This window comes from Gopherus evgoodei, chromosome 2 (assembly GCF_007399415.2).
Source record: "Gopherus evgoodei ecotype Sinaloan lineage chromosome 2, rGopEvg1_v1.p, whole genome shotgun sequence".
Taxonomy (NCBI): Eukaryota; Metazoa; Chordata; order Testudines; family Testudinidae; genus Gopherus; species Gopherus evgoodei.
This window is the reverse complement of record NC_044323.1, coordinates 251,325,866-251,337,376: the sequence shown is the minus strand read 5'-3', so window position 1 is coordinate 251,337,376 and position 11,511 is coordinate 251,325,866. Positions and strand designations below refer to the sequence as shown.

Genomic DNA, 11,511 nt, shown 5'->3' with positions numbered 1-11,511 from the left:
TCATTTTTTTGCACTACAATGCAGCTTCGTACAGTCTAATCTGTAGCTGAATGCTTATATATATATATATATATATATATATATATATATATATATATATATATATATATATATATATATATATAAGCATTCAGATACAGATTAACATTATAACATATATATATATGTGTGTGTGATTCCTTTTTTTAAAGTGTGGAGCCTCAAAATGTTAAAGACAATGGACACTAAAAAACTGATTGGTAAATCCCTTCAGCCAGCAAGACCTGCACGCCACCTGTCTTCACAGCATGGTGAGTAGCCTGGTTAAAATCTGTTCATTTAACGAAGATTTACAGATTACCTGAAAGGAAATTTGAGATTGCGCTGAATGTCTTCAATACATTTCTATTTAAAGCTCATGGTTAAAAATTAGCTACGGGGAACACAGAAACAGCAATACTGGGCCAAACATAAGAACGGCCATACTGGGTCAGACCAAAGATCCATCTAGCCCAGTATCCTGTCTTCTGATGATGATCAATGTCAGGTGCCCCAAGGGGAATGAACAGAACAGGTAATCATTAAGTGATCTGTTCCCTGTTGCCCATTCCCTGCTTTTGGCAAACAGAGGCTAGGGACACAATCCCTGCTTATCCTGGCTAATAGCCATTGGTGGACCTGTTCTCCATGAAATTATCTAGTTCTTTTTTGAACCCTGTTATAGTCTTGGCCTTCACAACATCCTCTGGCAAGAAATTCAACATATTGACTATACATTGTGTGAAAAAATACTTCCTCTTGTTTGTTTTTAAACCTGCTGCCTGTTAATTACATTTGGTGACCCCCTTCCCCAGTTCTTGTGTTATGAAAAGGAGCAAATAACCCTCCTTACTTACTTTCTCCACACCAGTCATGATTACATAGACCTCAATCATATCCCCCTTAGTAGTCTCTTTTCCAAGATGAAAAGTCCCAGTCATATTAATCTCACCTCATACAGAAGCTGTTCGATACCCCTAATCATTTTTGTTACCCTTTTTGGAACCTTTTCCAAAGTCCAGTATATCTTTTTTGTGACTACATCTGCACACAGTATTCAAGATGTGGGCATACCCTGGATTTATACAGAAGCAATATGGTATTTTCTGTCTTATTATCTCTCCCTTTCTTAGTATTTCCCAAGGTTCTGTTAACTTTTTTGACTGCTGCAGCACACTGAGTGGATGTTTTCAGAGAACTATCCACAATGATTCGGAGATCTTTCTTGAGTGGTAATAGCTAATTTAGGCCCCCATCATTTTATATGTATAGTTGGGATTATGTTTTCCAATATGTATTACTTTGCATTTATCGACATTGAATTTCATCTGCCATTTTGTTGTCCAGTCACCCAGTTTTGTGAGATCCCTTTGTAACTCTTCATAGTCTGCTTTAGATTTAACTATGTTGAATAGCTTGTATCATCTGGAAATTTTGCCATGTCACTATTTACCCCCTTTTCCAGATCATTCATGAATATGTTGAAGAGAACTGGTCCAGTAGAGACCCCTAGGGGACGCCACTATTTACCCCTCTCCATTCTGAAAATTGACCATTTATTTCTACCCTTTGTTTCCTCTCTTAGTTACCGATCCATGAGAGAACCTTTCCTTTTATCCCATGACAGCTTATTTTGCTGAAGATAGCCTTTGGTGAGAGACCTTGTCAAAGGCTTTCTGAAAATCAAAGTATACTATGTTCACTGGATCTCCCTTGTCCACGTGCTTGTTGACTCCTTCAAAGAATTCTAGTAGATTGGTGAGGCATGATTTCCCTTTACAAAAAACATGTTGACTATTCCCCAACAAATTATGTTCATCTATTTGTCTGACAATTTTATTCTTTACCATAGTTTCAACCTGTTTCCCCAGTACTTAAGTGAGGCTTACTGCACTGTAGTTGCTGGGATCACTTCTGTAGCCCTTTTAAAAAAATTAGTATCACATTAGCGATGCTCCAGTCATTTGGTACAGAAGCTGATTAAATGATAGGTTACCAACCACAGTTGGTAGTTCTGCAATTTCACATTTAAGCTCCTTCAGAACACTTGGGTGAATACCATCTGGTCCTGGTAACTTGTTAGTTAATCAGTTTGTTCCAAAACCACCTCTAATGACACCTCAGTCTGGGATAGTTTCTCAGATTTGTCACCTTAAAAGAATGGCTCAGGTTTTGGGAATCTCCCTCACAGCCTCAGCCGTCAAGACCTGATACAAAACATTCATTTAGTTTCTCTGCAATGGCCTTTATTCTTGAGTGCTCCTTTAGCATCTTGATTGTCCAGTGATCAATGTAGTCCAGTATTCTGTTTTTTTGACAGTGGCTGTTGCCAGATGCTTCAGACAGAATGAACAGACCAGGGCAGTTTACTGAGTGATCCGTCCCCTGTCATCCAGTTACAGCTTGTGGGAACTTTAGCCTTTGCTTGCATGTGTGCAAAAATATATTCTTAAAGCTTGAATGAGATCCTGAAACACGTAGCAAATCCAGATGAAAACTGTCAAACCGTAGTTTGGACTAGGCTTGTTGGAAGGCTTGCAAAGTTTTGTGAACGTGGCCTGAACTCAGTTTGTAATAAAACCCCAAAAGTAGATGAATTTTCTTGGATGTGGCCTCTGTATATATTTGTGGGATGCACCTCTGGATGAGACAGAGTTTTTTGAAACTGTCTACAAAGCAGTGCCAGTTTGGGGGCTGCTTGAGGGAAGTACTGGCCATTCATAGCGAAGGTTAATTAGGAGACACCCTGTTATAACCTTGGTCCCAAATTTGGACCTTAGCGTCCAAAATATGGGGGTTAGCATGAAAACCTCCAAGCTTAGCTACCAGCTTGGACCTGGTACTTGCTGCCACCACCCAAAAAATTAGAGTGTTTTGGGGCACTCTGGTCCCCCTGAAAAACCTTCCCTGGGGACCCCAAGACCCAAATCCCTTGAGTCTCACAACAAAGGGAAATAATCCTTTTTCCCTTCCCCCCCCTCCAGGTGCTCCTGGAGAGATACACAGACACAAGCTCTGTGAATCCAAACAGAGTGACTCCCCCTCTCCGTTCCCGGTCCTGGAAACAAAAAGGACTTTCCTATTCCCCCAGAGGGAATGCAAAATCAGGCTAGCCAATTCAACACACACCGATCTCCCCTGATTTCTTCCTCCCACCAATTCCCTGGTGAATACAGACTCAATTTCCCTGAAGTAAAGAAAAACTCCAACAGGTCTTAAAAGAAAGCTTTATATAAAAAAGAAAGAAAAAATACAAATGGTCTCTCTGTATTAAGATGACGAATACAGGGTCAATTGCTTAAAAGAATATTGAATAAACAGTCTTATTCAAAAAGAATACAAATCAAAGCACTCCAGCACTTATATTCATGCAAATACCAAAGAAAAGAAACCATATAACTTACTATCTGATCTCTTTGTCCTTACACTTAGAAACAGAAGACTAGAAAGTAGAACTACTTCTCCAAAGCTCAGAGAAAGCAGGCAGCCAGAAAACAAAGACCTCAGACACAAAATTCCCTCCACCCAAAGTTGAAAAAATCCGGTTTCCTGATTGGTCCTCTGGTCAGTTGCTTCAGGTGGAAGAGACATTAACCCTTAGCTATCTGTTTATGACACACCCATCCCCCAACTACCTTAGTTTCTCCTTCATTGCAGCTAATTTCAGATACCAGAACCTCTCATGTTTTGGTGACTCTCTTGCTAAACTGTCTGTAATTTAGTTCTTTAGTAGTAGTTTAATCTGCATGGTTACTGTTCCAGACTGAGGTGAGCACAGCATCAGATGTCTTCTATACTGAACCTCAGGGGGCTGCATTTTAAGAAGTCTTTCTCTTGTCCCTTTCTTCTATACTCGGTGATTGACGTGACTTGAAGGCCAAACTAATGGCTGATGCTGGAATACTGATTTCATCCCCTCAGATTGCTCCAGCCTCAAACACACTCCTTGGAAACCTAGTTAAGAACGCTTGGAACTCCTTCTCCCTAAATTGTCTCTCAGCACAAGTTGCTGCAACTTAAAGTGTGTGTGTGTGTGTTTTAATTTACCTCAGTTACCTAAGTGAAAATGCCTGTGTGAACACACTTAAATAGTGTTAAATCTGTCTGATACCAGTTTAGCTGAAATTAGCACTAAGATTATAAACCAGATTTAAATTGATCAAGATTGTCCGCACAAGGATTTGCAGTGGTTTAATTAAAGTCAGTTTAAAAGGCTTTGAGGGTCTGCTCTTCAGACCAGGTGAGGCTAGAGGTCTTGGATCTGGTCAGGTCTCTAACAGGCCCTAATTAGCACCTATCCTACATCCCCATACCAGTTTTATTTCCTCCCTAAAATAGTATCTGAAATGCACCTTTAACCAGACTGTTGAAATACCTCCCAGTATTTCTCATATTTTTTGATATCAGGGACTGGCTTGCTGTGTCAGGGAAATTTCAGGGACTGGCCATTGAGAAACACTGTTTAAACAATCTGTGGATCATGGGGATTAATGTGAGAGGAGTTTCCGTTTTGACACAATGTCCTTCTAAATGGATTAGGTTATGTACTGTAACTTGTGTGACAGACCCAGACTAGTAGGGTACAGGAGTCTGGTAGAGGGCAAATATACAGCTCACTGGATGAGTAGTTTTCTGTTCCTTGAGTGACCAGAGCAGCACTAGAGTAATCAGGAACCTGCTACAATCAATTAAGACAGGCTAGCTAATCAGGGCACCTGAGTTTAAAAAAGACCTCACTTCAGTTTGTGGCATGCATGCGAGGAGCTGGGAGCAAGAGTAGCTGAGAGTGAGAAGACATATTGCTGGAAGACTCAGGGGTACAAGCATTATCAGGCACCAGGAGAAAGGTCCTCTGGTGAGGATAAAGAAGGTGGTGGGAGGAGGCCATGGGGAAGTAGCCCAGGGAGTTGTAGCTGTCACGCAGCTGTATCAGGAGGCACTCTAGACAGCTGTAGTCCACAGGGCCCTGGGCTGGAACCCGAGTAGAGGGTGGGCCCGGGTTCCCCTCAAATCTCCCAACTTCTGATCAGACACAGGAGGAATTGAGCAATAAGCGCAGGACCCACCAAGGTAGAGGAGGAACGCTGTCACACTTGTTACATTAGCTGAAGTGCATCAGTACCTGATGGAACTAAGGGTCACTCTGCTAATACTAAAGCAGCATATGGCTTGCCTTCACAACTTCTCTGTGTTGGAGATCTGTTAAGATATGAGTTTTCTCCTGACTTTAACTCAGTATTACTCTCCTAGGCTGGCATCAGAGGCTAATGCTTGCTTTTGGAGGGCAGTTCAACAGTCTGTCTAATTAGAACTCCTCACCCCACCATTTTGGGATTTGCATAGCTAGCTAATCTCCCACACTGAGAATAGGCAAAGGGCACCTTAAGGAAGGTTACCCTTCTCTGAGTTTTCCACTACATACTTAACACTACTCACCTGCCATTATCCCTTCCCTGGATTTCTACTTCAAAGCATTGGATTCTGAGATTTAGTGGAAGGAATTGAGTTGGATAGGGAGGGGAAATGGTGGGACATGAACTTTTCAGGGGTTCTGAAGCTCTGCATTGCCAGGGTGTGAATCTACAGTTGCCCATTATAATAAGTAACCTTTTCTTTATGGTCATTTGGAATTTCTTATTTAAAATTTTGCTTTTACTTCCAACAAGCAGTGTGGTAGAACAATTAAGACCTTGTCTACATTGGTGGCGGCGTGTGGTACTGTATATGTGGAGCTACAGGCCACAGTGAAAGACTCCGGAAGGAGGAGGCAGCAGGGAAAAGCTCTGGCAGTGGGGAGGTAGCAAGACACTACACTGCTAAAAATCGCAGTGTAGATGTGAGGGTCGCTGCTTGGGTATAGAGAGAGACATGTAGGGTATATACATTAGGGTTCAGGTGTGTAGGGCACTCTACTCACCTGAACAGTGCCTCTCCATCTACACTGCTTTTTAGACTGATTTTTGGGAGTGCAATGTGTTTACTCTTTACGCTGTCACAAGTATAGACTTACACAAATTAATCCAGAGCTGTTGCTGTAAAAATTCCACAAATAATTGTGACCTGCTTATGTCATAAACAGATAGCTAAGGGTTAATGTCTCTTACACCTGGAAAGAGGTAACCTGAAGCACCTGAGCAGAGGACCAATCAGGAAACCAGAGTTTTTCAGGTCTGGGTGGAGGGAAGTTTGTGTCTGAGTTCTTTGTCTTGTGCCTGTCTCTCTCTCGGCTATGGGAGGATTTCTGTCTCTTGCTTTTTAATCTTCTGTTTCCAAGTTGTAAGTACAAATATAGTAAAGCAGTAAGGTTTCTATTGTTTTCTTTTGTATTTACATGGGTATAGTTGCTGGAATGTTTTGAATTGTATTCTTTTTGAATAAGGCTGTTTGTTCATATTTTTTTTAAGCAAATGACCCTGTATTTGTCACCTTAATACAGAGAGACCATTTTTATGTATTTTTTTTCTTTTTACATAAAGCTTTCTCTTTAAGACCTGTTGGAGTTTTTCTTTAGTGGGGAACTCCAGGGAATTGAGTCTGTGCTCACCAGGGAATTGGTGGGAGGAAGAAGTCAGGGGGAAATCTGTGTGTTAGATTTACTAGCCTGACTTTGCATACCCTCTGGGTGAAGAGGGAAGTAATTCTGTTTTCCAGGACTGGGAACGGGGAGGGTGGAGTCCCTCTGTTTAGATTCACGGAGCTTGCTTCTGTGCATCTCTCCAGGAACACCTGGAGGGGGGAAGGGAAAAGGTTTATTTCCCTTTGTTGTGAGACTCAAGGGATTTGGGTCTTGGGGTCCCCAGTGAAGGTTTGGGGGGACCAGAGTGCCCCAAAACACTCTAATTTTTTGGGTGGTGGCAGCAGTACCAGGTCCAAGCTGGTAACTAAGCTTGGAGGTTTTCATGCTAACCCCCATATTTTGGACGCTAAGGTCCAAATCTGGGACTAGGTTATGACAGCTTAGGAATTACTCTCTCTAGTGGCTGGATCATCAGCTGTCCTTGTCTACTGATGATGGCACTGTTTAAGGGTGGGGAGGGGAGGCAGGGAATGTGTGTTCACACAAAGCCCTGTCATCCTGTTAAAGGCCCTGTACTCCACTCTTAGAGAAAGGACAGTTAAAAGATTCTTTTCCTGTAAAGAATTGTTCTGCTTCTTTCTTAGAGTCCAGCTTCTCCTGTGGAATAGAGTTGAGTTTAATTATTTATCTCTTTTGAAAAACTGTGTCCAACTACAGTATTTCTCATTCTTTGCAGTTGTAACTGAAAAATGTCAATTTGTTACAAACACTTTGAAAATTGATATAATTGTAGATAGCATAAAGAAATAGCAATATAAAATTGCATTTTAGTGGGAAATGTTTCACATTTGTGATGTGAGAATGAGAACACATCACTAAGCATTTGTAAAGGATGTGTGTGTGTGGGGGGGGGAAACTGTCGAAATTACAGCTGTTGCAGGGATTGAGAAATGCAGCAGTGCTACTGTGGATAGCAGCCAAATAACAGCATATTTTAGTGTTACGTTGTTAAGATGCTGCAAGAAATGGGACAGTATCCCATGGTGCAGCATAATCAAAGCATTCAAGTAGTAACTGGTAAACGATTTGTTCATTTCTTCATTATTGTCCTCAGATGGTGTGTAAAGTCCTTTTGACAAATGTCTCAAGATATGTTCTGAATGGACTCTTTGTTTTTGCTTATTTTTGTTCTTGTTCCAACAGCTTCAACAGTTACTTACAACTTCCAACCTGAATTTCCATGCAGCACTCAAGTATGTTTACATAGTGAAGTTAGCTGGGTAAGCATTTAAATGAAGACTCAAGTCACCAATGAAAGATATTGGCTGGCTAAATCTATAAATGAATGTCATGAAACTACCATAAATTGTCAATCAATCCATCTGTTAGTTAATGAAATAGATACTTTTGCCAGTGAGAGACATTCTAGAATTGCACGCTAAGCAGTTCAGTCTTGGAGATGTTCATGTTTAGTTTGAGGTAGAAAAATTCTTCCGTCACATGTGCACTAAGACATGGACGGTACATCTCCATAAATGACAATGTGGACTTGCAGATATGGCTTCTCTGGAAACTTTCTTGTGTGTAGGTAACCGGTCATTTACTCATTTTTTTTTCTATCCGTTTTATCATGTTTGTTATACTTACAAAGTGGTGGCAGTAATTTTTATATTCCCTTTTATGTGAAAATATATTCAACACATTTGAGGCGGCAAACTTCACAGAATTTGGATTAAAACTTTCCTCCAGATATGCATCCTAAATGTTTGTTAGATGAACTTTTCCTGTGTCTCCTGTGTTTAGGACAGACTATGGTATTTATTGGGTAATTGTGTTCTCAGCTCATTCTGAGGGCCAGCTTAGAAAGATCAGCAAAATGTGCTTGTTCTTTGTACTCTTAACCTCTATTTTGTTCTGACTCTGCATCTGGTTTTTGAATACTAATTCACACTGACTACTCACTCAAGCAATGACCATGAACCCCATATCACAAAACTTCTACTAAAATAGACATAAAAACAGATATTTTAACAATACAAAATTATGCTTTTTCTAAAACTTGTTGTTGCTGTCTGTTGGAATGTATCCTGTCCAATCTTACTTGGCGCCTACCATTGGTGTCTTGAATGACCCAGAAAGATTTCAGTAATAAATCAGTGACTTCTTCAAGAATCTCAAGTGTCTGGGCATCACGTCTTTTGCCTTCCATAGATTAGGTTAATCTCTACTTTCTGCCTCAAAACGTTGACAAGCGTCTGTGGATTATTCATCTGTACTGTAGTAGAGGCCAATAATAAAAGTTTGAGGCCCACTTTCTCAGGTGTTGTACACAAAAAATGAAAAGACAGTCTCACCCTAAAGATCTTGCAAGTCAAACTGACTCCTTGTTCTAGTGCACTTTCCTGGGAATTACTTGAATGTTGCATAGATCTACAGACCACTTCCTCTTTCAATCCATCCCCATAGCACAGGTGGAAGGTGACCCTTATTTAGACAGCTGCTGTTGAATCCAGTCTTACCTGAGCAACTTTACAATACTGATTGATCTGTTGGCACCTTCACTTCTGTGCATACGCTTCACTGTAAAAATATGGTAATAGCAGACGGGTATGTATCTGGCTTGCAGACACACAGTTGCCTAGCTTGTACCCCTAAGCTTGAGTTTTGAAAATTTGACATCTGATTTTTTACATCTGAATCGTCCATGGAGATAGATTCTTGGGGTTTCACGCTCTCTTTTAGAGTTGAGGAGTGCATCTCCTTTAAAGGGATGGGTATCCAAAACAATCAGTTATGGGGAAGAGTCCAAGACTTTTATTCACAGCAGTTGAGTATATAGTTTTTACAAGATATGTTGGTCAAATCGATCTCTCTTTAAATCTTGGAGGGAATTTAGAGCCTGGTACTTCATCTCTACATGGTTGGATTCAAGTTAAAAATAGTGTGATTGTACCCAATGTGATGGGGCATCGGCCCCACACTGGCATGCAATGGGTTACTAGAGCCCTAGGGAGACTGAGTTAGAAGCAGCCAATAGGAGAGAGGATGCGAGGAGCAGTGAATCAGGGCCCAGCCGGCCCATATAAAAAGAGCTGCAGGCCAGCGCTAAGACAGTTAACCCTGGAGCTCAAGGAGAGAGGACTAGGTGCCTTGTAGGTGGAAGGAAGCTGGCACCCTGGACATAGCAATGCTGGGCAGGAAAAGGGGAGCAAGAGTGAGCTCCTGGCTGGCTGCTAGGTCTGATGTGATGAGGCCCTGAGATAAGGGCTAAGAAATAGGTATATCTCCTATTATTATCTCACAGAACTGCAAGGGACTCTGAAAGGTCATTGAGTCCAGCCCCCTGCCTTCACTAGCAGGACAAAATACTGATTTTTGCCCTACATCCCTAAGTGGCCCCCTCAAGGATTGAACTCACAACCTTGGGTTTAGCAGGCCAATGCTCAAACCACTGAGTTATCCTTCCCCACAAGGTGCTGGGACTGTGGGGAAGTGGCCCAGGGAAATGTACTGAGAATTTGGAGGGGACTTCGCACATGTCTGCCATCTACAGGGTCCCTGGGTTGGGACCTGGAGTAGTGGTTGGGCCTGAGTCTCCTCTTTCCTTTCCCCCACTTGCCCCTGGGGAAGTGGCAGGACAATTGACTTGCAGGGCCCCTGGAAGGAGGGAGCACAGATCATGACACAGCTGTGCGCTGTGTCATGAAGAGGATGCTGTGTTTCTTGGAGGACATGGGTGCGGGAGCAGATGTGATGGCAGTTGAGGCACCATCAGGAGAAGGCATAGTGACCTGCGGCGCTAATTTGCAAGACAGCCAGTAGAATGCACCAGTGTGATGAGTGGAGCCCCGTCACACCCAGACTTTATTTTGTGGCTAAGTAAACAAACGTACATATTTGGAAATCAGAATTCAGGTATAGTTCTGAGGTAAAAATATGGCTATCAGGTCCATAGTTCACTGCTTCATTACACAGTCATCTTAATAAAAGACGATGTGCATAAAGGTGGTTGGCAATAGTCAAGCAGTCTTTTCTGAGCCACACTAGCAGCAGCAGATGAGTGCTCAGTAATCACACTGTTGCATTCCTCTAGGCTTTTCATATGTACATGATTTTTAATCTACTAAGGACATTGTTTCATTTGTTACTGTGCTCTTGCATGCCATAGTAATGACAGCAGCAGTATGATACGGACTAGAATTGTGCAGTGCTAGTTTAACATCTAGTCAGCGGCAACATGAGCTATTCTAGATGTGTGCAAGTATTTATGCTGAGGAGTATCTTGGGGGTTTTTTTTGGGTGGTCGTGGAATACAGTATGATGCACAGGCACATGCTTCTGCTGTGGCCAATGTAAACTTCTTCCAAAATATGGCTTCCAAATTAGAAGAGCCTTGCATTTTTCTATTGCCTTGTCCGGAAAAAGATTTACTAGCTTACTTTAAAAGGTAGACTGACAGAAGGAAAAGATTTGTCCTAGAATTCTGGTCCTAACAAACTCAATTGTGTGTAGCCAAGAATTCAGAGATACTCTTATCACATTTCAAAGAATCTCTTCTCTAAAGATGTGGCTGAAAACACTACACCCTCTACAGTCTGTGCCTTGTGCCTCAGCAAGGCACATTTTAATGAGCTCAGAGTTCTAAAGCTATCCTTTGCTGCCTTAGAAGAGAAATCTAGGCACTCCTTAGTGCTTCTGCCTAGTTTCAGAAGGTTCATTTGTGTAGCTGTGTCTGTCTTAGCCCTGGTCTACACTACAAGTTTAGGTCAAATTTAGCAGCATTAGATCAATTTAACCCTGCAACAATTCACACAACGAAGTCATTTTTGTCAACTTAAAGGGCTCTTAAAATCGATTCCTGTATTCCTCCCCGACGAGGGGATTAGCACTGAAATCGACATCGTTGGGTTGAATTTGGGGTAGTGTGGATGCAATTCGACAATATTGGCCTCTGGGAACTATCCCAAAGTGCTCCA

The 11,511-nt window shown here is 41.7% G+C and overlaps 1 protein-coding gene across 2 annotated transcripts in view; it reads left to right on the top strand.

Annotated features, from left to right (window-relative positions):
- The first annotated feature begins 217 nt into the window (after nucleotides 1-217).
- The window catches only part of C2H8orf88 (chromosome 2 C8orf88 homolog), a 44,716-nt gene continuing 33,422 nt past the window's right edge, over nucleotides 218-11,511 (top strand). For both annotated transcript variants that reach the window (XM_030553426.1, XM_030553427.1), the window contains exons 1-2: nucleotides 218-290; nucleotides 7,739-7,815. In XM_030553426.1, coding sequence (XP_030409286.1) covers nucleotides 218-290; nucleotides 7,739-7,815 — 150 coding nt within the window. The remainder of the gene's footprint in view (nucleotides 291-7,738; nucleotides 7,816-11,511) is intronic.